Below are 27,429 nucleotides of genomic sequence, written 5' to 3' on the forward strand. Positions count from 1 at the left end.
GGACTCCCAATTAGTGGACCAAATTAGTGGAGCTCTCGCAATTAGCGGATCTCTCCGAATTAGTGGAACTTTCCCAATTAGTAAGATCTAGTACGCTACTCATGGAGGCATTCAGGGGAATTAATGCATATTACTTGCGCCACCCAGTGGCAATTAGGTCGCCAGTGGCCCTTTCAATAGCGGGTCTTCCTCCCCACGGTCACAACTTAGTGAGAGCAACGCCAGAAAAAAGTCCCCCATCGCAATCTTCCCGCGACTAGTGCCAAATGATCTGTTCCGCGCTCCATTCTCCCGCTAGCTTAGGGAGAGCATCGGGTGGGCCTCGTGCGCGCTAGCGACACTCTCGGTGCCGATCCACCTAAGTTACGTAAGCCCAACCCATCTACTCTTCTTCACCAACATGATAAGACACTCCCTAAATGCCTTCAAGCGCCCACGCGGGAGTCTCGTTTCCCGTGTGCCTCGCAGACTCCACTCTGTGATTGGAATTGACCTTGGAACCACCAATTCTGCGGTGGCGATTGTGGAATCAAACGAAGCAAGAATCCTCGAGAACGAAGAGGGCCAAAGAACAACTCCATCCATAGTGGCGTTCTCCAAAGATGCTGCTGGCGATAAGACGTTAGTAGGCTTGCCTGCCAAGAGGCAGGCAGCTGTGAATCCTCAGAATACGTTCTTTGCCACCAAGAGACTTATTGGCAGAAAGTACGAGGACGACGAGATCCAGAAAGACTTGGACAATATTCCCTACAAAATCGTCCCACACACTAATGGCGACGCCTGGCTCTCTACCTCGTACGGAAAATCCGTTTCTCCCTCGGAAATTGGTGGCCTAATCCTCGAGAAGATGAAGCAAGTGGCTGAAGCCCATCTCTCTCAGGACAAATTACCCATTAAGCATGCTGTGGTGACAGTACCAGCGTATTTCAACGATTCCCAACGTCAGGCCACCAAGAACTCGGGAAAGTTGGTGGGATTGGAGGTCCTCAGAGTGGTAAACGAACCAACTGCAGCTGCATTGGCCTACGGCATTGATAAGAAGCAAAAGGACGGTGTGGTGGCAGTATTTGACCTTGGAGGAGGCACTTTCGACATATCCATCTTGGACATTGATGAAGGTGTCTTTGAAGTCCGTGCCACCAACGGAAACACTCATTTGGGAGGAGAAGATTTCGATATCTTGCTATTAAATTACATTTTGGACACTTTCAAAGCAGAGAACAATGGCTTGGATATACTGAAGGATAGAGTGGCAGTCCAGAGGATCCGTGAGGCTGCTGAGAAATGTAAAATCGAGTTGTCACATGTGAAAGAGACCGAAATCAATATTCCATTTATTACAAGCGATAAGCACATCAAAATCAAAATCACCGAAGACGAGTTGGACGAAATGACCCTTCATTTGATCAACAAAACCATCGACCCCGTTAAGAGATGTATCCGTGACGCAGACTTGAAAATCAAGGACATCGATGAAGTATTGCTCGTGGGAGGAATGACCCGTATGCCAAAAATCAGAAAGGTGGTGGAGGAACTATTCAATAAGAAGCCTAGCACGGCAGTCAATCCAGATGAGGCAGTTGCTTTAGGTGCTGCTATCCAGGGTGCCGTGCTCTCTGGACAAATCAAGAATGTCGTGCTATTGGACGTGACACCATTATCGCTAGGAATCGAAACATACGGAGGCATTTTCAGTCCCTTGATCCCCAGGAACTCGGCTGTTCCGGTCAAGAAAGAACAGGTCTTCTCTACCGCTGTGGATGGCCAAACAGGAGTTGAGATCAGAGTTTTCCAAGGTGAGAGATCGCTTGTCAAGGACAACAAGTTGATTGGCAACTTCAAGTTATCCAATATTCCTATCGGACCCAAGGGTAGTCCTCAGATCGCGGTAAACTTCGAAATAGATGCTGATGGTATCATTAACGTTTCAGCTACTGATAAAACTCCATATCCAGAAGATCTGGAAAACTTCGGTAAGAAGAACACAGTTTCAATCCAGGTTTCCGGAGAGACTGGATTATCAGAGGAAGAGATTAAGAGAATTCTTGACGAAAGCACAGCCAACAAAGAAAAGGATGCTGAAGCCAGAAAGTACTACGAGCATGCCTCTAGGGCTGAAATCATCTGCACAGACACAGACAATGCCATAATACAATTCGGGGATCTAATGGAACAACAAGAAAAGGACTCAATCGGTAACCACCTTGCCAGGATCAGAGAAAAGATCGAAGACATCCGTTCAGGCAGGATTCTCCACAGTCCTGACATTTTGAACAACGAACTTAACGAAATGCAACAAGAGTGTCTCCAGTACATTCAGAAGGTTGCAATGAAGCAACGTGATCAAGCAAAGTAATTACAACCCACCATAGAGTATAAAAGTAGGTATGATGACCACTTGGGCCGGCTAGCTGGAAGAAGAAAACTCGGTAATGTTCGTGTACTCCTTTCAGTTGCTACATTTTTCAGGCTCGATTTCTGTATATATTAAGTAGATTACATACGAATCTCAAGACTACTCGTCAGTTTCCATTCTATCTTCCAGTTGTTCAGTCTCAGCTGGAGCTGTATTGTTTTCATCATCATTGGCATTATCTTCGTCATCTTCTTCTCTATTTCTAGCGTTAGAAACGGAATCCAACTTATCCAACCATTGCTGCACATTCTCATCGTCATATATGGTGAAATCAGTGTCTTTACCCACCACACTCACCGAGGTATTCTTGAAGGTCAACTCCACATCTTGCGATAAGGTGTCTCTCAATGCGTTCAAACCGTGAACAATCAATTGCTCCACGGTCTCGGATTCTGTGATAGTGTCCAAGTTTCTCTCCAAGTAGGTCCTGGCGGCCTGGGATCTGGCACCAATAGCGGCTCCGAAGTATTCCAACACCGATCCTGATGGTTGGAACTCATACAAGTGAGCCCCAGTCTCATCGTATCCCGAAATCAACAAGCCGACACCGTATGGTCTGGATCCGTATGACTGGGTGTTTTCTTGCGCCTTATCGGCAATGGACAACACTGCCTTGGATGTCAGCAATGGTCTATTAAATATCATTTTGGAGCTCATGGCCTGCTTTCTTAAGTAATTGGACAACACTCTGGCGTCTGGTGCCAAGCCTGCCAACGCAATGCCCATGTGGTCGTCCACCTTGATGATTTTCTTTTGATATGACCCCAATTCTTCGGCATTTCTCTTCAAGGCTACCAACACCACATGGGTCTTGGAGACGAGCCCGACGGCAGCGCTTCCTTGTTTGATAGCCTCTAAGGCGTATTCCACCTGAAACAATCTTCCAGTGGGAGAGTATGTGACCGAATCGTTGTCGTAGTTGTTTCTGAACATGGTTAATGTGGTTAGATATCGTGGAGGATTCTTTGATCGCCACCGTTGTTGGCGTTTCGGTCACGTGATCTGGGTGCAAAGGGTTCCAGTGGTGTAGTTGATAGTGGAGGGGCTGGGCTGGCCCAATATAAAGGTATGGGATACTTCCCCTTTAACATAAGTATTGTAAATTCCGTGTGGTTATTGTTGGCTAGTGTTCTTAAGAGCGATTGGCCCAGCTACGATTCGTAACTCCATATTGGGGCTGCGAATGAGTCCAAGAACAAATTGCAATTCGTTGAAGCGAAGAGGAATCATTAAGCTTCAACTCGGCCATGTTGATTAATTGAGTAAGATAATTGCAGAACTCTCAGATGTAATAAACTCTTGGGGAGAGTTTTTTCATTTATTCACTTTTTCCAAAAAATTGAAAAAATAGTAAAATGAGCACAATTAGTTAGATTGTCAGAATTCAGAATTACGAAAATAATAGAAGCAACAAGCTATTTACAACATTATTACTCTATTGATATGTTTAGTGATACTAAGACCGGTTATTACAAATCGAAGTGTATCACTTGATGGGTCTATATAATGCGCTAGTAAATAGAGTAAATTCTAGTTTAATCCCAACTGGTCCTTGACATACTGATCATTCACCAATGTTAAGAATGAGTCCCCCACCTTCAGTCTCACCATTTGTAATCCCTCGATTAAGAAGTTCTTTAGGTTAGTCTTGTAGAGCGGATCACAAGTATCTAGCAAATGCTGGTACCTGAGCTTTTCACCATGGGGCTTGATGTCTGGATCCAAATAAGAATAATCATCTATATCTTCATATATGAAGTCCTGCTGATATGCCTCACAGGTACCCTGTTCATTTTCGTTGACTTCTTCTAGAAAAAAGAACGTTTTCTTGACGGTTTCGAGAAGTTCGTCATGCAATGCTATGGAATTAATGACTCCAAAGCTGGTCAGGTTCAATAACCCCATTAGGTTGATCTTCTTGTTCCTTGGATTGCCATTGTTCGTGTACATTTTCAACCACAAGTCAACAAAGCTCTTAGGATCAATGCTCAAATGAGCAAGAATCTTGAAGAAGATATCTGGATTTGCGCTAAGTCTGGAAAACACCACGAATATCTTGTTAATCTGTGGAATGCTCTGGCTATCACTGAAAACATATTCTGCCATAGCCTTGAATAACCCACTGCTTATGATGCTTTCGATAAATGTTTCATTGCTGGACAACTTGAGAAATAAAATATCCATAAACGCTATGAAAATGTTGAACGAGTCGTCTCTCATGGCGGGCAAATATCCAGCAAGAATCTTTAGAATCTCTTGCGTGATTGGAGATTCAGCGAAAGGAAAATCGTATAAAGAATAACTCCTGGCTATGGACAAGATAATTGGGAGAATTTCTGTAGAGTTCATCAATGCAGAAGGTAATAATTCATAAAGTTTGACTAGTGAATCATCAGCTGCTCCTTGATTGAACTGCAAAATGGCCAACCACAATTCATAGCCGTCCTCTGACAATAATGAATAATCCTCAGATGTAGGAGAGCAGCAGTTAGCAATCACTGGAAGAATAAAGGAATGAGCCTCATGAGAGTTTTCGTTCAACGAGATTACTAAACTCTTTAATAATCTCAATAACGAGTTTCTCAAGATTGACTCATTCTGGGTAGAAGAGTATGCAGCCTCCCAATAAGATGGTACCATCAGTAAGATTTCAAATAGAGACTCACGACTAATCAATGGATTATTTTGCTCTATGATAACTGAAATGGTATCTAAAATGAACAATTTTGTTTCAACTAGTTGCATTTGGCTTAGTACATCAATTATTAGTCTGATAGTTTCTGTTAAAAATGGCTGGAAATCTGCTTTCACAAAATCCCAATCTTTGATAATGACTTTGAGGGTTTGGATTGTAGAAATTCTAACTATTTTATCATTTGAAGTGGCTAGGAAGTGATTCAACAATTTGTAAATCTCAATTTTATTCTCTTTTGAGCATTTAACCGGTACCCATTCGTTTAAAATCAAACAGATTCTTCTCTGAATAATTTTGTTCTTTGTAGCATAACCCTGAGGTAAGAATATCTCAGTTAACAACTGATCAAAATTGGCTTGATCTGCGATAGAATAACTAGACAACTGGAACGTACAGTATAAGGAGTCTCTCACAAGGAGCTCTTCTGAGATCTCCGGTGAAGAAGCCGTCAAGGAATCATTCGTGGTGATAGAGCTGGCAATTTTTTGAATGATGTAATCTCCAAGATCGTCTTTGAAGAACTTGATTAGATCCTGGAATAAATTTTCAGCACATGCCCTGATTTGATATTCCCAGTTAGAGGAGAGTTCCTCGTTGAACCACTCCTCTGGTTCAATTTGCCAACTTTCAAGATCTGAGGGTTTCAATTTGAGATACCATGTGATGATAAGATCGCAAATGTTCTGCAAGAGCTCACGAGAAAAGAATTGTTTCAAGTCTGCGATAGATTGATCGACCTGTTCCTTGTTGTTCCTCTGCTTCAAGCTGATTGAGCCTTTTTTGAACAAGTAGGTGATGATTCTTTTTAAAATTAAAAATCCCTTCAACGCTAAGATCTCCCAGAAATCATTATCTTCAGAACTGTGATAAATCAAGTCAGCTTTATGTTCCAACAAAGATATATATGTTGTCAATATTTTTTTGGAACAAGACAAGAGCACAAAATTGGTGGGATTACCATGAAGAAGGTCCAAATAGAGCTTACTGTAACATTTGACATATCTTTCTATGAGATCCGAAGAGTACTTGTCATGTTCAACAATTAATAGTTGCATATGATCCACAGAAATAGCCAAGAAGTCAATGAACTGTTGGTTTTCGATTAAAACGTCAAATGTTTCCGGCAAGATTCTTCTGAGATTCTTCAACGCCAAGTAACATATTTCCATCAAGCCCAAGTTCAAGTTTTCAGTCCACTCCTGGAAGGATTTGATGTATAAGTTGAACAAAGTAGAGATGAGCTCGCCCGTGTTCTGCTGCATCGCACTTCTGCTCTTTCCGATTATCACCAGCGATATCGTCTTCACAATTCGGTTGAGAATGATGAGAAGATTATTGGTGGACACGAGGTCGTTTGCCATGATATACCGGTTTAAGCTCTGCGAGATGTCCTGGAACAAGTTGGGCCACTCGTTGGGGTAGTCAAACCTGGCAATTCGGGAAATAGCGTGGGCGTTTTGCACCATCAACTGGTTGTTCTTCTCGTTGATCAGGTTGAACACGTTACTTTTGATCTGTTCCTTCTCCTCCCTGCGAATGGCATGCTGCTTGGAGGAACGCCAGTACTTGTCAATTCCGTTCTTGAAGAGGATAACCGCAAGCCACCTTTTATCCAACGTTACTTCGTGTGATAGGTATACTTGTTGAAGCACTGAGTGGTAGCCAGGCTCAATTTCCCAGACTTTCAACTGGGCCTCGTCACGCTTCTGGCTGGGATTTCTATTAGAGTCCCCAGCCAGGGCTAGAACCATCAATAGATTCTCAAAGGTTAACCCCAATGTCATGATGGTGGAAGGTATGATAGTATGAATAGTGGTTTTGAGAGTGGGTCGTGTGCGATGGGCCGATCACCGCGGATGGTGGTGGTGGGAGTAGTGAAAGAGTCGTGAAGTATGGGTGCTTCATTGGTGATGGGGTTGTGGCCTGATGGGGTTGTGGCCGTGAAGACCTGGTTGGCACTGGAAGTGGGCCCTTGTTTCGGTCAATTACGGTGAATTTGCAAATCTATGAACAGTTAGGTGTAATTAATATATGATGTAGTTTTATGAATTAGGCAACTGAGTGCTCAATTGTTAGAATTCTCTACCAAAATGCTAGAATTTCCAGGATTCTCACATAGAATATCTAGGAGCTAGAACGACACTTCTAGCTATCGAACAGAATGCTTATGAAAATTTTACAGAATATTGAATAGCTACAATCGTTATTCTAGCTCTCAAACAGAGTACTATGAGCTCATTTCCAGAATTATCAAACTGATATCTACGAACAGCAATTGTCACAGGTCTCGCAGAATATCCGGTGTTATTCGATTCTTAATCTAGCTCTCAAAGAGAATACTACGCACCTCAATTATCATTCTAGCTCTCATATCCTACACTTTCTTCTCAATATATACATATATTTCCATAGAATTATACACGGGAACGTCCCTTCCTACCCGTGACCATATCATGCTTCACCCTTCCATATTCTCGACTTATCGTCAGTACTATCAATCTGAACTGCCCGTAAACCATTATTAATTATCGAATTAATCGGAATGTTCATGACTTATCCTACTGTACTGTCATATTCCAATTCTGGCTGTTTCGTACTACCACCTCCTACTCTCGTCCCCCTCCACCCATTCCCTCTCCTGGTACCCAAGCTCCTTCTTCACCTGAGCCACCGTCGCCTTATCTCCCATGTTCTTTCCTATATTGTCACTAATTTTGATGGCGAAGTTGCCGTTGACTTCCTTCAATTTGATCACGATGTTTAGTGGTGCTGACTTCTGGTGTGGCTCCTTCACAGTGGTGAAATCGTTGGTAAAAAAAGTTCCGATCCCGAACGTGGTAATTAATCCTAGGGAATCAGCCTTCTGCTTCAATTTCAAGCACTTCTCGATATTCAATGAGTCGCTGAAACAAATCACCTTGGAATGTGGGGCATATCCGAGCTTCTTGTAGTGCTCAGCAATTTTCTCTGCGTACACCTCTGGATCGCCAGAGTCTTGTCTGACCCCTGCGTAGTGGTCCGTGTACGGCTTTTCAAACACTTTCAAGTACGAGTCGGTACCGAACGTGTCAGTCAAGGCCAATCCAGCGTACTTGGGGTCGAAGGTATCGAACCAGTAGTCCATTGCTTTACGATTGGCATTTTTGTAGTCCTGGGTGATCGAAGCAATGCCCATGTACCATTCGTGAGCAACTGTTCCAATTGGCTTGAGTCCGTAGGTTTTGGCAAGCAACACGTTCGAAGTACCCATTAATGTGGACGCATTGGGGTGCCCAGTGGTGAACTCCTTCAATGCCTTGACCACGATGTTCTGGGTCTCAAAGGACCTTCTTCTCCTGGTTCCAAACTCACTGAACGTGCAGTGGTTATCCAAAAGAAGGCCACATTTGTGCTGGGCCAACTCGTGCTGACCGTCATAGTTCCAGTCAGTGTCAACGAATTTGAAGTAGGCCTCTGACACCAATGCCAACAAAGGTATTTCGTACAAGATGGTCTTTTCCCAGTCACCCACCACCTCGACCCCAAAGTCTTTTGGTTCTCCTTCATGGTACCTGATCTGGGTAGCAGGCTCGAGCCTGAATCCCTTCAAGTATTGCAAGTACTCCGAGGGCAATTGCGGCAATGTCACCCTCAAGTACTCGATTTCTTCGTCGGTGAACCTCAATTCGCCAAGCAAGCTCACTTGGTGCTTGAACCAGTCAATGGCTGGTTGGTTCAACTCCATGGAAGGAGTTCTGTTTTTGTACCTGTAGGTCACTGGAACCCCCGAGAAGTGCTTGTGCACTGCAGCGTGCATAAGCAACTTGTACAAGTCGGTATCAAGCAACGAGGTAATGGCAGGAGACGACATGGTATGGGTTTACAGATAGCTATAGTCTGACTCACCTGATATACATGCGAGGACGTGCGCCAACCACAAAGGTGGCCTGGTTTTCAGATCATGATTCATGGCTTTCAGGCAAGAGTTGGATGGAGCCTAAACTGCTGGTAACATAGAGAGTATGTAGACTGTTGGGTTTTGAGACTTCTGGCACCATTAGTGCTTCAAAAACTACTTTAGATATTGTATCAAAAACAAAAAATATTGACTCCTACGCGATTCGAACGCGTGCATCTTTACGATAGTAGAACTTGAGTCTACCGCCTTAACCGCTCGGCCAAAGAGCCATTTTATATTAGTTTTCGCTGGAACAATTAACAGGTGTTGAGTAAGTCGCATATCACGTGACATTGATTTCGGATATGATAGTAGTATTTTGCAACCAGTGGGAGTTTACTTCACTCTCATATATATAGTAGGTTACATAGTAGTGGTATATTAATATACCACAAATATTGCCCTTAGAAAACCACTCTCTTTGTAATTCGTGGCAAGCTATCTCCAACATTTTCCATCTTCAGAAGGATAATATGACATCTCACTCTTCACTAAAATACCAGCCGTAATTATGTGTATTTTTCGTTCGTTCACATGCTTGTAGAGTATAGTACTTGTTTCAGTCTTTCCCTCTTCGGCACAAATTATTGTTTCTTTAGCATCAGTTGCAACTTTTAGACAGTATTTCCACAAGTATTCTACTGGTTTCCATTGAAAAAGGTCTGTAATTGCCAGATGCCAACCAGACAGTAAGCAAATGCATGAACATGCATCTGCAGTAGATGATGTCAAATTCTGGCAAAACTTAGGAGGACCCCCAGCAATAGAATTATAGAGTCTACAGGCTAGTTAATAATTTGAGGGGTTACATTCTATCATTCTACCACCCACAAGAAACAGTTGACTGGGCACATATTTCTCCAGTTTGGCCACGATGCCAACCCCTGGCCTCTTTCAAGTCCATCCAATGGTCCCCAAACAACTACAGATAGACCTACAGATACCTATAGTCGCCTAAGGAATGCAGCCATGTCCCACAGTAGCGATGCCATAGTTGTAGGGCCACATTTTACATGCACGCGTAACTACCATCCCGCACCATCCTTGATTGCAAATGACGTGCCCCCACCAATCTGAAAAATTTTCGTAGGAAAATTTTTTTCTATACATAAAGGGACCGCTCGCATTAACTTTTCAACACCATCAAGCACCCTCCAAAATGCCTTTCCAAAAAGTTTTGAAGACCTCTTCCTACCACTCCCGTTTCCAAACTCCTTTCCGTAGAAGACAAGAAGGTAAGACCGACTACTACCAAAGAAAGAGATTGGTCACTCAACACAAGGCTAAGTACAACACCCCAAAGTACAGATTGGTCGTTAGAATCACCAACAGAGACATCATTGCCCAAATCGTTTCTTCCCAAATCACCGGTGATGTTGTTTTGACTGCTGCTTACTCCCACGAATTGCCAAAGTTCGGTATTGAGCACGGTTTGACTAACTGGTCTGCTGCTTACGCTACCGGTTTGTTGGTTGCCAGAAGAGCCTTGCAAAAGTTGGGCTTGGACGAAACCTACCAAGGTGTTGAAGAAGTCGAAGGTGAATTCGAATTGACCCAAGCCGTTGAAGAAGGCCCAAGACCATTCAAGGTCTTCTTGGACATTGGTTTGCAAAGAACCACCACTGGTGCCAGAATCTTCGGTGTCTTGAAGGGTGCTTCCGACGGTGGTTTGTACGTCCCACACTCTCCAAACAGATTCCCAGGTTGGGACATCGAATCCGAAGAGTTGGACGCTGAATTGTTGAGAAAGTACATCTTCGGTGGTCACGTTGCTGAATACATTGAAGAATTGATGGATGACGATGAAGAAAAGTACAAGACCTTGTTCAAGGGTTACATTGCTGACGAAATCGAATCCGAAGACATTGAAGAACTCTACACTGAAGCTCACGCCAAGATCAGAGAAAACCCAGTCTTCAAGCCAACTGAAAAGAAGTTCACCAAGGAACAATACGCTGCTGAATCCAAGAAGTACAGACAAGTTAAGTTGACCAAGGAACAAAGAGACGCTAAGATCGCCAAGAAGATTGCTGAATTCCAAGCTGCTCAATAAGCGACTTAATAATTTTCTGTTTATAGTCCCTATAAAGGTTAATATTGTCCAATCACTAGCGAAGCTAGAATGTAGAAGTTCTCATTATAGTTCCTAAACGGATTATAGTTGAGCTTATAAATTAAGTCCATTTACGCTATGCATACTTGCTGATCACTAGTGATAGGCTGGTACATATTTCACAGCAATTTGCATTTGGTGTGAAGCAGTTTTAATGGATTAAATCGGATTTTTGATAACTAGTCAGAATTTTTAAAAATTTCACACACAAATACTAATTCTTCGTTAATGAATCTGATTAATTCTTGATCTCATTTTCCCTTGAGTAACTGGCAATAAAAAAGTGGGCAGAATATTGCCAACTTCTCAGGTCTACAACTCTATTTCGTTCGAATATACCCATGGAGTTCGTCGACTCACGGGCAATTGGACTTCTATTAACTATGTCTCTCGTAAATGCTTGATGCCCAGAAGTGTCAGGCTGAGGAGAGTTTATCCACTTTTGTTCAGCCTTACCCTCTGAGCGTCGTTTAATAACTTATCGTACACCTCATCCACAACTGCAGTAACTTCGTCATTTCCCTCGGAAGTATCTCTAGCATCTGTGAATGAGTCGATGGACTGATCATCTCCTTCCGAATCGTCATTGAGGGGCTGCTTTTCGTTCAAGGTTGTGTATAATTTGTCAAGACTGACTCTGTTGGTACTTATTTTGTCGATCAACTCTGTCACAGACTCTATTCCCTTTGCAGCTATGATTGCATCCCTTAGCTCAGAACCCGATGGCAACAGATTAAGCATCGGAACATCTTTCGGTTTGTTCAGGGGTAGTGCTTGAGAATCGGGAGCCAACTGGTTCTGACTGTTGTTCCGTTGTTGGATATAGAATCCCAACCTGTGGAACTCTCCTTCTTCTTGTTCTTGTTCTTTGGCATGAACTGATGTATGACTGATAGATCTCATCAACACAGGCCTACCAGTCGAGTTGTCGATTGGAACATTACGTCCATCTGACGAAGATTCAATGACGACTTGATGAGGCTGGAATGTCTGTTCAATTCCAGCAAAGTATCCTGGGGTGAACTTCTCGGTATTGTGAGGGGATAAAATTGGGCCGGAAGTAATCAATTCATTGGAACTTTCGTGTAATTGATCATGTGAAGGTACCTTGATGGTAGGCATGTTCTTCTTGTTCAATTTAGGATTTAATGACTTTTCATCGGAGTCTAAGGACTCTCTTCTTGCTCTTTCCTCGAACATATGAACCAATTTCTCCAAAGAATTATCCAAAAGACAAAATCTCAACAAGGTTTCTTTACCATCTAATGATAGGGTGCCTTGATTTCTCTTTTCAAAAAAATCATCAATTGTCCTATGAATATCTTTTCTGACAGCTCTAGTTCTTTCAATAAGTGCATCGGTGATGAATTTTTGAATTTTCACTTCTTCCTTTTTGTTATGTTCATCGCTTTCAATCAAAAGTTTTTCTGCCGTTTCCATTAACAATGATCCATCAAACATTAATTCATCATCTCCAGTGGTAGCGTGATGGAATCCGCTAACCCCTGAAGTATTACCGCTGACTTCATTCATAGTATTATCCATGTTTCTCATTAAATAAAAGGCAATTCTTTGAGATAAATCGTCAGGAACCAAATCGTAATCCAAATCTAATGTAAAAATAGATTTCGATAATTTGATAGATGTGTAAAGACTACCTGCTGAATTATCATCCAAGTTACGATTGCCCAATAAAGACACATGCATCACTCCTGGGATTTTTGGCAATATTTCAGCAATAGCTCTTATAGCCTGAACAGACAATTCGTTAAGATCAAAATGGATTCTCTTCAAATTTGGGAAATTTGGAAGATGTTCACTCAACTTTGAGATAATAGAAGGAAACAATTTTGGTAAAGAACTTAAGTCCAAGAACCTGAGAGTTTTGATATTGCTCAAAGCTTGTATCATATCACTTGTTTGGTCAACGTCAGTCAAATTGGTCGAATTCAAAGAAAAGAAGATAAGTTTTGAATTTTGATCTTTTTTGTTGAAGGCATTTATGAATGGGTTCAATTGTCCTTGACTCAAGTCATTGAAGGCAATGTCAACTCCCACACATTTTGAGTGTGGATTAATTATCCAACTAGCCACCTTGTGGGCTTTAAACATATTCAACTCAATGGAAGCAACTCCTAATCTATATGTGTTAATTAAGACTGCATTGTCGATCAAGTCTTCAAAGATTTCATCACTTAGCTTACAGCCATTGATAACCAACTCTTCAATACCTCCTCTGTAGATTAAAGAATTAATGAGAAGCTTCCAATTCATCGCCGATCTAACACAGTTTGGTTTGGTGTCGCTTTTGATTCTTTGTTGGGAAATGTCCAATTTTTTAATACTGAGGTTAGTCGTCAAAAGTTTACACAAGTAAATCCAACCAACCTCATCAATGGCGACATTTCTTAATGACAACTTTTCTAAGGAAGGATTGTATTGTAACGAGGCTAGAAGGTGCTTTAACATCTCTGTACTCATGGTGACATTATCAAAAATGACAGTATTAATGGGAGTAATGGCGATAAAGTCACTGAATGATAATACATCGATAAGTGTGGGTTTGGGGTTGAGTAATTTGAGCACTTGCAATGGTTTTGATTTATTTTTTAACTGCTTCAAGGTGGCAGGAATTGGAAGGATCTCCCGAAGATGGCAACATCTTGTGTAGACAGTTTCCAATGATATTTCATTAGCGACTACTTCCTCTGTTGGAGTGGTGTCTTCGAAATGATTCTCGTGTACATGAAGAGGGCTGTCAATATCGGCAGAATCGGAGTTTTGCTGATTGAATCTTTTCTCAACTTCAACTTCAACCTCCTCTTCTCTTTCATCTTTTTCATTTCTTGCTTTCTTGGACTTGGCTTGAAGCTCGGCAGCAATTCTCTTAGCTGATAAATGAGCTTCGTGAGCGTGCTTCTCGGCCTCAAGTAATGCACGGTGTTGGGCTTCGATGGCCATGTTGAGTTCCCTCTCTGTGTACTTTGGCTCTTGATTGACTTTGCCTCCATCACTCAACGAGATGCCCAACGATAATCTAGGAGGGGGTGCCATGAGATCTTCGGGGATCAACACATTACCTTTGCGAGGTCTTCTGGACGGGATTTGTTGCTGTGGATCGTATGTCAACTTGTCAACTGCGAAAGTCACTCTTCTGATGTTGGCGTTGTTAAGCTCCGGCAAAGGGCAGCTTCTCCTGGTTTTGTTTTTGTTGAGGATGATTCGATTAGTCAGGGAAGATGCTTTTCTTTTAAAGAGTTTACCGGAAATGCTCTCGTGTTCGCTATTATTGGACTCTCTGCTAGGCAATCTTGGACGGGAGCCAGTGGAGTCTTTGGAGCCGGATCTGGATCTGGTGGGAGTTTCTTTGATGGAGCCTGCTCTGGAGCGGGATGGAGGTGTGATGGGACCATCCGAATAATCTTCTGGATTGACCAAGAAGTTGGCAGTGGCCTTTTGGAGCCCCGCAGCCAGGAGAGTGGGCTGCTGCTGGGGGGACGAAGATCCCTTGAATTTGGAGGACAACGAGCTGAAGAGAGATTTCTTGGAGTTGCTACGCGACACTCCTGGCGACGAGCTCTGGCTGGACACAGAATTGGACCTGACGACCTCACCCTCAGGAATCTGCCCTATGGGGGGAATGTTGTTGGTGCTGCTTCTGCGCAGAGGGTTGAAGCCCTCCAACACAGGACGCGAGGCATTGGATGCAGAAGAGGACCTGGAGCGTCCAAACTTGAACATGTCGATCTTAGACGCCTTTTCTGGGGGGGTCATTTGGGGCGTGGGCGGCTGTTTCGGACCCAACGAGGTGTCTTTGGGGGACTTCGGCACAGGAATGGGGGCGGATTTTGGGGAACCAGAAGGCTTGGGAGGCTGAGAGGTGGCACCACCAGCACCAGCACTAGTAGTTCCAGGCGCTGGAGCACTGGTGGCGGCGGCCCTGGCGGCTCCTCCGGTACTACCAACTTTGGAGCTGGACGGACTGACGGGAGGCTCTTCACGCGGGTCCTTTTCCAGCCGCGAGTCCTGGGCGTTCAACTTCTTAGTCAACTTCTTGGACTTGCCCCGAAAGAGCCAGTCCACGTCTCCGTTGGTGACGCCAGTCTCGTACTCATTGGCGGCAAGGTCGGTCGGGCTTGAAGACAATGCTGGGCCGTTCATGGTGGAGGCAGTGCAGGCAGAGGAGACAGGGAGGATCCAGGCACAAACGGAAGGAAGAAAATGGTGGAAGGTGGTGTGAGTTTGGATTGGTGTTGGTGCATTGATAAGAAGATCTTGATTTACGGTGGCTCACGTGCGGGTCTGGTGGATGGGGTGCGTTAGCGGGGGAGTTAGCGGGGGACGCTAGTGGCGCGCTAGGGAGGACGGCGTGGTGCAGCTACGCTGCGGGGCGATCGCTGGGGGAGTGTCAGAAGATTGTCGGTGCGTAGCGAGACAATAGGGATTAAGGTACGAGGGGGAGGAGCGAGGCGGAGGCGGAGTCTGGTGGCGTGGAGGAGAAGCAGGAGGAGGAGGAGGTTGGGTGGTGGTAGCAGAAGAAATAGTGGTAAAAGTTGTGGCGGTAGAGGTAGTGGTGGGAGTGGAAGGCTTCCTAAAAGGGGCTCGTGGTGGGAGTGACCAGCTGCACCATCAGCGGGGACGGTCACTGGCAGTGACGAGGGGCCGGCGCCGGGCGCGGAGACCTGAAACGGCACGTGACATGTATCACGTGCCACACTCCAGTTGCTGCGCTTGCTGGCCGGCGTCTGGTGTGGAGCATGGGACGGCAGGCGGCCGCCAGGAGCAGCACACAGCAGGAAGGCGCCGCCGCAGCGGCAGCACCCAACGTGCCTTCTCGAAGTGTCAATGTCACGTGACATGTATCACACGCGCCACAAGCCCAGACATCATCCCTATTACCAAGCAAGGGTCGTGCGCGCACCGCCGCTCTCCGGTCTATAAACGGGATTCTCTTTATCGCTGACATCTCCCTCCTCATTTTTCATCTATTCCCAATGTTCAGATCAGTCTTAAGAACAAGTGCTATACAAGCCTCCAGATCCGCCTCCAGACCCATAATAGGCAGAGTCGGTCCTGCCATTTCTGCTCCCGTTTTCAACGTCTCTTCCGTCAGAAGCTACCATGAAAAAGTGTTGGATCACTACCAGAACCCAAGAAACGTGGGTACCTTGAATAAGAACGACATCAACGTCGGCACCGGCTTGGTCGGTGCTCCAGCCTGTGGGGATGTCATGAGATTGCAAATCCAGGTCGATGAAGAGACTGGCACCATCAAGGACGTCAAGTTCAAGACGTTCGGGTGTGGTTCCGCCATCGCTTCATCTTCGTACGTGACCGAATTGGTCAAGGGAAAGACCTTAGAAGAGGCCTTGAAGATCAAGAACACTGCCATTGCCAAGGAGTTGTCGTTGCCCCCAGTCAAGTTGCATTGCTCGATGTTGGCTGAGGATGCCATCAAGTCTGCTGTCAAGGACTACAGAGCCAAGAGATTGGTCAAGAAGCCCACCTTGGGCCCTGAATCCGAGGTTGCTGCCTCCGGCTCCTCTGCAACTGCCTAGTGGTGTATATAGATGGTATTTATTTAGTATGGAATGAAGGTATATATGACAGACAGAATGTAGTGGTAGGAACGAATGGAGATAGTACGAGAGTATAGGTAAGGAGAGCAATTGACAGAAAGTGTAGCGAAGATTGGTGTTGGAGAGTTTTGAAAACTTTGAACAAAAATCACATTCTGAGGACCGAGGTCTCTACGGCGACTAATTAAAGTATATCAGAGGGCGAGCGAGTAGCATGCACACTCATAGAGACAACTCAGTGATTGCTACGGCTGAAAAAACCCTACCGGGTCTTTCGGCTATTTGTATTGACATATTACCTTATCTTTGGGTGAACTCATCGTCACTGGACCGAGTCGGATGCGAACTTCGAAATTCGTAATTGAAGTCCGATCAACTAGGTTTGAGACATTTCTTGTATATCACTTGGTCTGTTGGGACTACCACCAAGTAACAATTCACTTGTGATTTTTCCCAGGGAAGGCCTTGGCTTGCATGCTATCAGAATGTCCCAAAACGCCAGGCGACGCCTAATTCTTATCGTGCACATCTGCAGATTTTCCACACGATCCAAGTAGTTCGATTTTAATTTGGGAAGATAATAAAATGCTGCAAGGCTTCTGTTCAATATGTAATCTGTATTCGAACCACTTTGACGACTACGGAGAATATGCATTTTCGGAGTTGGAATTAATACTGGATTTGTAAAATACGGCAATGTTAATTATTCGATAGCCGACCTTCGAATAGAACCATGGGCAAATTTACTAGCCTCACACAAACCATTGCTCCTTGTGGTGATCAGTACAGCTTAGGGGCAGCACCCGTTAGTCACTTGAGACATCTTCTCATAACTATTGCTATTAACTCTATTATAGATTGAAAATATTAGCTCACGATCCGGCAATGCTGGGCGTAACCAAGTGTGGAGTCAAAGAAAGTCTTTATCTAGCCACAATGCTCTGTTCAGAACGAATGTCATTTCGACTAGACAATAGGCTTGCTCAGTGGTGAAGAATCCAGATCCAAACGAGCTTGTACAGTCGAAACTACCCATTAACACTAGTTCTACAAAGGAGATAGAGCTGTCACTTTCGCAGCCCATAGAACCGAGTTTCAACTACATGTGAGCCTCCCCAACTGTATAAACGTGTGCATAAATCCACCAAGAGATGCGTCATTCACATACAAAATTGACATTGTGTGTTGTATGGACCAAAAAGTGCCTGAATCGGTTGCCTCTTATCAACTATCTTGGACAAAGCACCCTTCCCTTTTGCGTGATATTTTGGGGAGGATTGCTTAGTGGTTTTGGTAGAAGCCTTCGTAAGTACAGTCAAAATTGTGATATTAAAGAGATGATTCTACGTGCTTAGTAGATAATTGGCATGGATATCCCGGCGACTTCAAGTACAAACTTTGAAAGGAAACTACCATTCGTTTATAATTTTTACTCAAAATTAAGTAGATCCAGCTTCTGCTCTAAAACTATTTATACGCGCTGCCTATTTCAAGACTAATAAATTAGCTTGAACCACACCCTTTTCAGTATCCCGATGATTTCCCAGAGGGGGAGAATGTTAGTTAGGAGCTTATTATGTTTGAATAGATAGTTTAGCTTGGTAGTACGGGGTTATTTATATCCGCCAATTGTATGACACCTCGGAAAAGAAGTTGAACCTGGCCATGGACCGTTATTTCAGGGTCCATTGAGCAAAATTCATTCGATTCATGAGCCAGGAGAAATGTAGGTGTAATTTGTGTACGATTATCCAATTCCGATTGCTGGAGAGAGTGGCAAGGTACTGAACCAAGTTGCTATACTCAGGAAGGTGCATTGATCTAACAGATAAACAATTATTGAGCTTTGGATTAGATTATGAATCTAAAATAAAATTTCGTAGGTTAGAACTGACCGACATCATTCACATTGTGTTGTCTTGATGCCTATTTATTCACTTATGGTTGTGCCTCGGAGAAAATGCAGCGTTGCAACAAGTCTTAGGGCGAGTTATTCAGTAGACGTATATCTATAGGTTTTTCCTGGCTTATATTAATTTTATGCCTATAAGTTAGGGGATACCTATCACAAAAGTCCATTCTATCTCAATAGATTGATCTATTTATCCATGTTCGTAAATGCAGACAAGATTCAGATATCGTTTATGAAACCGTACCTTGCGTGAAGGCACGGCTGGTGCCAAGGCCAGGTAATCGCGGATTACCTTCGGAGTACATTCTATTGGCTGAGAGCCCATCGCTGTAGGGATGTATGCCCCACGCGTTTGTAAAATGTGTGGGTACATCTGTCTGATTCAATCATGATTAGCTCGATCTACTAAGACTGTATCTTGTTGCAGTGTGAATGGCTGGATAAGTGTCGACAGGCACTATTTAAAACCAGAAGTGGTTGAGATATTTTAAGAACGATCTGCCAATGTAGCCGGTGGAATCCACCGGAGCCCGCTTGAACACCACCATGGTGGCAAGGCCCATGAGCGTAACTCCATTGATCACGACGTAGCCAAACTGCTTCCATTTCATCGAGAACTTGCGGTTGATTCTGAGCATGCCACTGACAGAATGGTACATCATCACCCATAAAAGCAGGAGCAAGGCCCCAAAGTTCAAGGCGTTACCAAGGTAAACTTTGCTGTGGTTGAGGTAGTAGGTGATGTAGTCCAAATTCACCAATGATGAGTCTTCACCCACAGCAATGGGCAAGTACCGGAATTTCGTGAAATGCAACGCCACCAACGGGATCAAGATGTACCCCGAGAATGACAATGGACTCATGCCTGGGAGCTGTCTAGAAATCCAGGACTTTCTGTACCCCAAGCCAAGAATTCCGGTGATTCCTCCTAGCCCAATGTCATCTCTAGTGTCGTCCTTGATGACTGGCTCTTCCAACGCCTTGGTGAAATTGCTGCGCAACTCGTTGGTGTCCTTCTTGTGCTTCTTCAATATGTTTCTACATATCCTGATGCCTATTCCCGAGGCCACATGGACAGCAGCTGCGCCGATGATCATCACGCTCTCAAATAACGGCACCTGTTGGTAGATGGAGCGGGCCATTTCAAACACTTCCTGCTTGATTTCATGGGGCACCATCGGAAGGATGGGTACAATCACGGTGGAGGCCACATGGAGCCCCAAGAACGTGCAAAAGCCATAGGCACTATATTTTTGCACCACCCCAAGGCCGTGGAGAACCGATCTGGTGGTGGATTTGGGGGGCCACAGTTCAGGCCCAGGCGATAACGGTTCGTTGTCTATGGCATCCAAGTCGACGGGAATAGGCACGACCTGGTGCAAGTCCTCCACTGGAGAGGTTGGGTACGACATGGTGGTAAATGGGAATGAGATGTCGATGGTGGAGGTATGCTGGAGAAACGGACTGCACAGAGGGCGGCATACCACTGGATAAATCTGAGTTATGGCATGAATTTACCAAGAATAGAATACACAGGGAGGGTGTAGAAGGCGGGGATAGAAGGTGAAGATAGAAGGTGGGCGGAAGACTAGCTTTTGGGAGAAAAGCAGCATTGTATCGAAACTAAAAACTAACTTTTGTATAGACAAAGATCACTCTTAGCAAAATACCAATTGTCCAGACACTAGACAATTTCGTAGGCTTGTCAGTACTAGTATACTGCCTCAAGTAAGAAAATATGATATTTCAATTCCGTGATATCGATTTTTTAAGAGGGGGAGAAGTTTTCGATACCAGCCATAAAAGCAGGTAGCACTGTGAGGGATCCTTTCTTCTGTAAGGTTATTACTTCCTTAGTATCAAAGTTGGTCGATTTTTTGACAAACGTAAAGTTTTTATGTAATAAATCCCATCTAGTCTTAGGGATGCTATTCATATATTCGAAGAAGCGAAGTGCTAGAGAGATACAATATCAGAACCCGTTTCTTTAATTAATACTGGAATTAAAAAGCATATCCATATTCATAAACAGCAACAATACAACACTGTTCATCTGTATCACCAGGCTTGTTCAATATCACCAGGCTTGTTCAATTTCACTTGCCATATCTCTCTCCACAACAAGACGTACCAAATCCCCGATCGATTTCCTGCACACAGACGGCGCTACCACCCGCTCCAGCTGTTCAAACCAGCTAGCACCAACCGCCAGCACCAGCCCATTCTCCTCCAACACCCTCCCATGTCCTCAGCAACGTTTTCCCAGACCCGTTCACAGGCGTTGAACTTGGAGAAGCAGACAGAGCTGTTGCTCTCGCAGTACTCCCGCTTCCAGGCCGCAGTCACCCCCGAGGCAGGCCCAGACGAGCTCCGGGTGCTAGCAGGCATCAAGCAGTTATTGGAGAAGCGAGACGACACCATCACCAAGTTGAACCGCATCACCGAGGCCCAGGACATCAACGCGGTGTCGACGTCCAAGTTGCAGCAGCTCACCCGCCACAAGGAGATCTTAAACGACCACCGCAAGTCGTACTTGAAGATGGAAGCCGCCATCCAGGACGAGCGCAACAAGAACAATCTCTTGTTCTCGGTGCGCTCCGACATCACTGCCCACAAGAAGCGTACTGAGCAGGGCGCTAGTCTCAACGCCAACGATTATATCTTGGATGAGCGGGTCCGTGTGGACAGCGCCAACTCGTTTGCCGACCGGTTGTTGCAGCAGGCCTACCACACCCGCGACGAGCTCTACAGCCAGCGTCAGTATTTGGCTGGTGCCCAGCTGCGCATGCTAGGGGCAGTGCAGGCGGTGCCAGGAATCAACGTGTTGATCTCCAAGATCAACACCCGCAGAAAGAGAGACACCCTTATCTTGGCCACCGTGATCTCGGTGTGCATCTTGTTGTTGTTTTTCTTGTGAGTGGCCGCCTCCCAAATGTGGTGCTAGCGTTGCAGCAGCTCGCTGGTGCTGGTGCTAGTGACACCAAATGTGGTACTGCGCACTCACAAATGTGGTGATGTTCAGGGATCGGTGGAAAGATGGCCAGAATCCACCACCATGGAGACTAAGGACGACGTGCTAGCCGTCAAGATTGCCGAGATCAAGCTCCGCAGAATCGAGGAGCTCAATGCCCGCTTGCAGTCCACTTTGCAGCGGGAACGGATTCCTGCTTCCAGCTCGTGCACACTGTGAGTATTTGCGAGGGGTCTGTTGCCTGTTGGATTGCAACAAGCTCGGCTTCGTCACGTCTTACTAACCAAAGAATCATCAAGCACGTCCAGGAGACCCCCGACTATCTCGTGCCCTACGTGTGGAAGCTTCCTCCCGAGCAGAACAAGTACAGGCGCTACCAGAACTTCAGGGCGTTGTCACGGCGCCACCAGCCACAGACAGGGTGCTGCTCCATCGTGTGAGCAGTGACGGAGGTTGGGAGTGCGAGGTTGGAAGAGTCGTCAGATAGTGGCGGGACAACATTGGGAGAGACGCTGTATCAGCGAGATGCTACGCTGAATCGGAGAAACGCAACACCCTAAATCTGGCGAAACCCAGAAGATGCGTTGGAAACGCTGAATGAATCCTTCGGGAGAGAAATGCTACACTGCACCGTTCGATTCCACCTATCCCTTGCCCCAACCACACAATCCATAGAGGATGAGTAACGACTTAACGTGAGCTCTTCCTACAGTTAGGTCTGTATTTGGCCCGACACAGATTTTTGCAATAGTCTACCTGCGTTTATCATTCATACATCATTGTACATCGACTATGTAAGCGTTTTGACTCCCAATTGCCTGTCAGGGAGTGTAAGTAGTGCACAAGGGGTGTATTTACCCAGCCCTTATAGATCACCACAACTAAATAATCCACTATGAGCTAAATGGTCTTCATATTAACTTGGAATAATGGTGAAGTAAATTGAAATACACCGCGGTGTCTCCACCGAGCCAGCCTAGCCTCCCAATTGTCTGTCTTCCTTTTCGTTCACCTTGATCTTCCGCAAGTGGTCGAGGCTCTCGCTGCCCAAGGTGGCGTCCAGCTCCTTCTCGTCACTTCCGCATCCGCAGTCGTAGTCCTCCAAGATAGTAGTACAGTCATACTCGTCCTTTCCTAGCCTCTCGTTGACCTTGTTGTGCACATGGCATCCCCACAACGCTGCTGTCTTCCTGGACTTCGTCTGGGGCGGGTACTTGGCCAAAAGCTGCTGGAAATGACGAGCACAGTCGCCACACGGGTACACCTGGGCAAACAAGTGGATGTACTGCGACAACGTGGACTGCTCTTGCTTTGAGGGAGCGTCGGGGTATCTGGCTAAGATGGTGTGGAAGAGCCTCCAGGCAGCGTTGCCGAGCTGGGCCTTCAAGGTCTCGTTGGCCATTTTGGGCATGAACGGAGTTTCTGTGAACTCGATGGCGGCGTGCTCGCCAGCCACTGGTGGTGTGACGATCTTGGGGTGTTCCACTGCCGCCTGGACCTCCTGGACCTCCTTGTCCTGTTGCTTGAAGGCGCCCTGGAGAGCGTCTTCTTTGGTGACATGCTGCTGGGCGTTGATGGGCGTGGCCTCGCCGAGTCCCTTGTCGGAGGCGCTGGTCATGAAGTAGATCATGCTGACCACCACCAAGAGCGTCAACGTGGTCAAAAGCGGTCTTCTGTTGGACTTCATGCTAAAGAGACTGATGGTTAGTTGTGGTGATCGCGGGGACAAAATCAAAATCATATGTTACGAGGCGAAAGTGGAGCGATAGGCCCAATGAGGCACCTGAGAAGGGAAAAGAGGGTGGGACGACGCGTGAACGACGAGTGTTGGGAGGAACGCGGAGGGAGTGTGGTGTGGCAACGTTTCACATAGAGTGGTGGGGAGATAAGAGTGGCCAGTGGGTGGAGTGGCAGTGCCGTACCAAACAGTAGTGAGTAGCAAAAACTGGCAGTGTCGACTTCTAAGTATGAATTTTGGCTCAAATGCTGGCAATAAAGTACTAACTACAGTAATGAGTCAAATGGCAAATACTGGTAAACTAGAAGTAAGTATTTACCGGAAGAGTCAAATGGCAATTATAAAGAAGCAGGTACTACACAAATGAGCCCGAATGCTTGACTTGTTGAATAATAGGACAATGTAGCCACTGATAGTCTCGAAAAGATAAAAGTACCCTAGATGAAAGTGCAAATTTATAGTAAAGAGAAGCCAAAACACTATCTCTAGAAGTGTGCAATTTGGCAGTGCCCAATTCCCACTTTCAATCCCCACCCCAAAATTGAAGTTTAGGGTATTTACGTGCTTCAGAGTATGAATATGGATAGAAGTAGAATATTCCACAGCGGTGAGGCCATTTGAGACCACCACTAGAACTGGAGATCGATACTTCAATAGATGGCAATGTAGATATCGTCAAATTGGTCTCAGGCAACTGGTTAAGGCTTCTCGTTTTGTACTTCTTCATACGCCTGCCTCCAGACTCTAGTGGGTATCGCAGAAACGAACACACCACCCCTGAATCAGCTTTGTTACTGACCTACAAATACACCTCTTATTGAAAGACAACTAACATTAATTATGACGAGAAATAAAATCTATGACCTCATGGGTTCTTCTTGGAGGATGTGGCAGCATCTAACACTCCTGGTAAAGCTTCGGAGCCCACGCTGTACAACAATTGGAGTCCTCCCACCAACAAGGTCAAGAGTCCCAAGGTGGTCCACAAGAAAAGGTTGGCTTGTGCAGAAATGTCTTGCTTGCTGCAATCAGCTCCAGCCCATTTGGTGGTTCTTTGGGTGGTTTTGTTGAAAGATGGCGAGCACAAGCAGCTCCAGCATCCTCCACCGATCTTGGAGCAAACACCGTGGGATGCACAGTCGGAGGTGCTGACTTTACAAGCTTCTTCAGAAATAAAACAAACCGAACCAGCGCTTCTTTTAGATAAATCGTTGAGGTCAAAGATATCATCGAGTTCCTGACTTCTCTTTCTCAATTCTTGGCTCATTGGAGCAGACTTTTCGCTGGACTTGACAAACAACAAGATGTCAAAGTCCTTGGACAATTGAACCAAAAAGTCTCCCAAAACCTTGTTAGAAAACTTGTAGGTGTTGGAGTCGAATCCGGTTTTCTTTCCAATGGAAAGCAATGAGTTCAAGTTGGCGAAAACAAAGTCGTTTTGGCTGAGGTCACCCTTTCTCACTGTCAAGTGAATGAGTTGAGACAACTCAGCAATGAAAAATCTATCGCTGATCAAACTCAACATGGCGGGGTTGAAGCTCTCGCTGGAGTCGCTGAGGACCACTTGGTTTTGGTTGTCGTTGAAGACAGATGACTTGAAGTGTTCCCAGGTCTTGAGCAACTTCTCGTTGAAGTACTTGAAGTGGGAGATGGGGCCGCTGGCTTCTGCGGAGGTTACCAACTTGAGTTCGTGGGTCAAATCCACCGATTCGTACTTCAAGGCGTGGGCCAATTTGTTGGGCAACTTCTTGGCCAAGCCATTGTGGGCGTCCTCAACCATGAACGCAGGCTGTCTGCTTTCCAAGAATTGGTGGGGATGTTCCACACCATCGATGGTGACAATCAAGTTGGTTTTGGGGCTGTTGCCGTCTCTGGCGGCGTATTGGGCATCGATGAACTCGATCAACTCTTCTGCCTTCTTGCCCTTGCCGAGCTTGAACTCGTCTGCCATTCCAAACCGGTCTGCCAAGTACATGAATGCTTCTTCCTCTTGGACGTGGCGAACGTCGCTGGTGGCAGAGGCACTCAAATCGTACACAGCCACGTGATGCTTGGAGGCATTGTGGTCGTTGGTGTGTCCTTTCTTAGCAACGGCCGAGGCCACGAAGAGTGCTGATGACACCAAGTTAGATACCTTCATCGTTGATAGTGATAGTAGGCGGTAATTGTTAGTTTTATTCGACAAGCGGGTCGTGCGTGGGGCGTGCGTGGCCATGGCTAGAGACAGTGGAGTCTAGCGGGAAGTTGGAGGCATGGCGGGAAGGCCAGCAGGGAGACTTGCGGAGGGAAGTCCGCTATGCGTGGTAGTGATACGAGAGCTCATGGTGGAGGTCTCGATACTGATGGTGTAAGAGGCGTAGTTGCTGGAGTTGGCGATTCACCAACCGCGCCGGTGGTTGGGTGCAATTGCGACTGCGGGACGTAGAGAATAGTATGCGAGCAGAAGAAATGGATGTCCTAGTCAGGCAACGAAGATAGAGTTCAGGGATAATGAGTAGGTAGAGGGAAGGGAAGGGAAGGGAAGTAGATTGATTGTGGAAATTTAAGGAGGTAGAGGTGAGGAATTTTATTTTAGATTGGTGGAGATATTCAGTAGATCGAGTAGAAATTCATGAGATTGTGGTGAAAACAGTTGTTCCCACAATGTAGCACAATCTCAGAAGATATTATGGTCCCATATATTAACAGGGTCTTTTTAGCCACTAGTCCTGAGTCTTGGGATCTGTTGACAACCTTGTGGAAGAACGCTCTGCAATGACTTGCCCAATTATCAAATGCAATAATTCAAGTTAATCTGGATGAAATGCCACAAGTTTCGATCTCAAGCTCCTCACCATTGACCACCAGGCAAATCTAACAATTCATCGAACCATTGGACAAAATGGCTCTAGGGTCGACCAAAGTATTGATTATTTATAAAATGTCAGAATTGCTCCTATCCTTAGAAACTTTCATCTCTGGAATTAAGTTGATCTCTGAATTATGTACTCGTGTATTCTCAGAGTTCATTTTATCCTCACTTATACATCACCTGGAGTAGAAGAGCTCTGAAATTCAATTGATTTTTATTCTTTTCCTTACCTATTCATCTCTGGGTAAGTCTCTGAATTAATTTACTGGTGCAATTTCAGAATTGATTCGTTTACTACAAATGGCTACTTTCGTGTCTATTATGTCGTATGCTATGCTAAAAGGTCTCGTCCAAGGTGATGGTGGGACTCTCAGGGAACCCACGCCCAGCAGGCCGTTCCTGGCCCTGATCTGGAATGCTCAACGAAAGACTGGGCTTGGGCCGGAACAATGTCTTGGTAAGCGACTTGGTGCGCTTGACGTTGGGCAGCTTCAATTCGTTCAACTGCTCCTCGTTGTTGTACTCGCTGACATCTATGCCCATCTTGGAGAGGTCTTCGAACACGTTGAATGGCTGGGGTTCAGGCTCGGGGTACTCGCCATTGTGGTACTTCTTGAAGTTGGTCAACTGGGTGGTCAGGTTGACGTGTGCTGGCGTCTTGATGAGCGAATCAAACGACTTAGACCGCGAGAGCAAGTTCTCTTGCAACGACACCTTGATGTAGGGGAATGAGGCCACGAGCGAGGGCTGCAGCGAGTGGGAGGTAAGGAACTGGTGAAGCTCTGCTGCCGACTCCTCGTCACGCAATATGATGATGATTCTGTTCAAGAAGGGCAAGTTGGACCAGTACTCGATGTGGCTGAGGAAGTAGTTGTCTTGCTTGCCGGCAGGAACCAAGTTGAGCACCGTCAACTTGATCTGGTCCACCACCGTAAGCTGGGTGTGTGACGAGAACGACGTGTGGGGGTTGGTGTCGACGAAGTCGTCTTTTTTGAGGTTGTTGATGATTATGGTGGTTTTAGGGAGGGGGAAGGTTGCGGAGGCTTGCGAGTCTGGGGAGAGCGACATGGTGAGGATTTAGTATGGAGATTATATAGATGTAATGAGGCTCGTGGTTGGGCCTTGTAGAATTTGGTACAGTGGTGTGCTGGCCTGCTTCGATTTATTGCTTTATAATCATAGGGTGCTGATTGGGCTGCCCCGTACTTATAGTGATC

General features: G+C 45.5%; 13 protein-coding genes and 1 non-coding gene across 14 annotated transcripts; 5 read left to right on the forward strand and 9 right to left on the reverse strand.

Annotated features, from left to right (window-relative positions):
• Nucleotides 1-400: 400 nt before the first annotated feature.
• On the forward strand, nucleotides 401-2,356 carry CANTADRAFT_53804 (Hsp70 family ATPase; the record flags this gene model as incomplete). The annotated part of the gene is made up of 1 exon (XM_020210255.1): nucleotides 401-2,356. One exon carries the CDS (start codon nucleotides 401-403, stop codon nucleotides 2,354-2,356), a length of 1,956 nt encoding a protein of 651 aa, XP_020063967.1.
• Nucleotides 2,357-2,515: 159 nt separating this feature from the next.
• Nucleotides 2,516-3,349, reverse strand: PRE5 (proteasome core particle subunit alpha 6; the record flags this gene model as incomplete). The annotated part of the gene is made up of 1 exon (XM_020210221.1): nucleotides 2,516-3,349. The coding sequence occupies one exon, from the start codon at nucleotides 3,347-3,349 to the stop codon at nucleotides 2,516-2,518; it is 834 nt and encodes a 277-aa protein (XP_020063968.1).
• Nucleotides 3,350-3,792: 443 nt separating this feature from the next.
• Nucleotides 3,793-7,112, reverse strand: KAP120 (Kap120p). Its single transcript, XM_020211276.1, has one exon. The coding sequence runs from the start codon at nucleotides 6,893-6,895 to the stop codon at nucleotides 3,947-3,949; it is 2,949 nt and encodes a 982-aa protein (XP_020063969.1). The 5' UTR covers nucleotides 6,896-7,112; the 3' UTR covers nucleotides 3,793-3,946.
• Nucleotides 7,113-7,538: 426 nt separating this feature from the next.
• NPT1 (nicotinate phosphoribosyltransferase) lies at nucleotides 7,539-8,890 on the reverse strand. The gene has a single exon (XM_020207878.1). It carries the CDS (start codon nucleotides 8,833-8,835, stop codon nucleotides 7,708-7,710), a length of 1,128 nt encoding a protein of 375 aa, XP_020063970.1. The 5' UTR covers nucleotides 8,836-8,890; the 3' UTR covers nucleotides 7,539-7,707.
• A 306-nt stretch (nucleotides 8,891-9,196) lies between these two features.
• Nucleotides 9,197-9,278, reverse strand: CANTADRAFT_t162. Its single transcript has one exon. It is a non-coding gene; the product is annotated as a tRNA-Leu (tRNA).
• A 575-nt stretch (nucleotides 9,279-9,853) lies between these two features.
• RPL5 (60S ribosomal protein uL18) lies at nucleotides 9,854-11,101 on the forward strand (the record flags this gene model as incomplete). The annotated part of the gene is made up of 1 exon (XM_020210983.1): nucleotides 9,854-11,101. Exon 1 carries the CDS (start codon nucleotides 10,208-10,210, stop codon nucleotides 11,099-11,101), a length of 894 nt encoding a protein of 297 aa, XP_020063971.1. The 5' UTR covers nucleotides 9,854-10,207.
• Nucleotides 11,102-11,593: 492 nt separating this feature from the next.
• Nucleotides 11,594-15,322, reverse strand: LPI9 (protein phosphatase regulator; the record flags this gene model as incomplete). The annotated part of the gene is made up of 1 exon (XM_020210164.1): nucleotides 11,594-15,322. One exon carries the CDS (start codon nucleotides 15,320-15,322, stop codon nucleotides 11,594-11,596), a length of 3,729 nt encoding a protein of 1,242 aa, XP_020063972.1.
• Nucleotides 15,323-16,155: 833 nt separating this feature from the next.
• ISU1 (iron-binding protein) lies at nucleotides 16,156-16,719 on the forward strand (the record flags this gene model as incomplete). Its single annotated transcript, XM_020211073.1, has 1 exon — nucleotides 16,156-16,719. One exon carries the CDS (start codon nucleotides 16,156-16,158, stop codon nucleotides 16,717-16,719), a length of 564 nt encoding a protein of 187 aa, XP_020063973.1.
• Nucleotides 16,720-19,042: 2,323 nt separating this feature from the next.
• Nucleotides 19,043-20,332, reverse strand: CANTADRAFT_26774 (uncharacterized protein). The gene has a single exon (XM_020207879.1). The coding sequence runs from the start codon at nucleotides 20,062-20,064 to the stop codon at nucleotides 19,114-19,116; it is 951 nt and encodes a 316-aa protein (XP_020063974.1). The 5' UTR covers nucleotides 20,065-20,332; the 3' UTR covers nucleotides 19,043-19,113.
• A 562-nt stretch (nucleotides 20,333-20,894) lies between these two features.
• CANTADRAFT_53725 (uncharacterized protein) lies at nucleotides 20,895-21,569 on the forward strand (the record flags this gene model as incomplete). Its single annotated transcript, XM_020210248.1, has 1 exon — nucleotides 20,895-21,569. One exon carries the CDS (start codon nucleotides 20,895-20,897, stop codon nucleotides 21,567-21,569), a length of 675 nt encoding a protein of 224 aa, XP_020063975.1.
• A 138-nt stretch (nucleotides 21,570-21,707) lies between these two features.
• Nucleotides 21,708-22,063, forward strand: STE18 (Ste18p; the record flags this gene model as incomplete). Its single annotated transcript, XM_020211074.1, has 2 exons — nucleotides 21,708-21,838; nucleotides 21,913-22,063. 2 exons carry the CDS (start codon nucleotides 21,708-21,710, stop codon nucleotides 22,061-22,063), a joined length of 282 nt encoding a protein of 93 aa, XP_020063976.1.
• A 536-nt stretch (nucleotides 22,064-22,599) lies between these two features.
• CANTADRAFT_52688 (flavin-linked sulfhydryl oxidase) lies at nucleotides 22,600-23,310 on the reverse strand (the record flags this gene model as incomplete). The annotated part of the gene is made up of 2 exons (XM_020210109.1): nucleotides 22,600-23,133; nucleotides 23,182-23,310. 2 exons carry the CDS (start codon nucleotides 23,308-23,310, stop codon nucleotides 22,600-22,602), a joined length of 663 nt encoding a protein of 220 aa, XP_020063977.1.
• A 922-nt stretch (nucleotides 23,311-24,232) lies between these two features.
• On the reverse strand, nucleotides 24,233-25,402 carry CANTADRAFT_37194 (uncharacterized protein; the record flags this gene model as incomplete). The annotated part of the gene is made up of 2 exons (XM_020208708.1): nucleotides 24,233-24,901; nucleotides 24,950-25,402. Coding segments are annotated over 2 exons (1,122 nt in total), but the record flags the coding sequence as incomplete, so codon positions are not given.
• A 1,031-nt stretch (nucleotides 25,403-26,433) lies between these two features.
• CANTADRAFT_278682 (uncharacterized protein) lies at nucleotides 26,434-27,411 on the reverse strand. Its single transcript, XM_020208216.1, has one exon. It carries the CDS (start codon nucleotides 27,278-27,280, stop codon nucleotides 26,549-26,551), a length of 732 nt encoding a protein of 243 aa, XP_020063979.1. The 5' UTR covers nucleotides 27,281-27,411; the 3' UTR covers nucleotides 26,434-26,548.
• Between the last annotated feature and the right edge of the window lie 18 nt (nucleotides 27,412-27,429).

The sequence above is a fragment of the Suhomyces tanzawaensis genome (genome assembly GCF_001661415.1).
Source record: "Suhomyces tanzawaensis NRRL Y-17324 unplaced genomic scaffold CANTAscaffold_5, whole genome shotgun sequence".
Classification (NCBI taxonomy): domain Eukaryota; kingdom Fungi; phylum Ascomycota; class Pichiomycetes; order Serinales; family Debaryomycetaceae; genus Suhomyces; species Suhomyces tanzawaensis.

Bases quoted from the DNA above. Each gene is read 5' to 3' on its own strand.
- KAP120 (XM_020211276.1), bottom strand. From the start codon at position 6,895: ATGACATTGGGGTTAACCTTTGAGAATCTATTGATGGTTCTAGCCCTG.
- NPT1 (XM_020207878.1), bottom strand. From the start codon at position 8,835: ATGGAGTTGAACCAACCAGCCATTGACTGGTTCAAGCACCAAGTGAGC.
- CANTADRAFT_26774 (XM_020207879.1), bottom strand. From the start codon at position 20,064: ATGTCGTACCCAACCTCTCCAGTGGAGGACTTGCACCAGGTCGTGCCT.
- CANTADRAFT_278682 (XM_020208216.1), bottom strand. From the start codon at position 27,280: ATGTCGCTCTCCCCAGACTCGCAAGCCTCCGCAACCTTCCCCCTCCCT.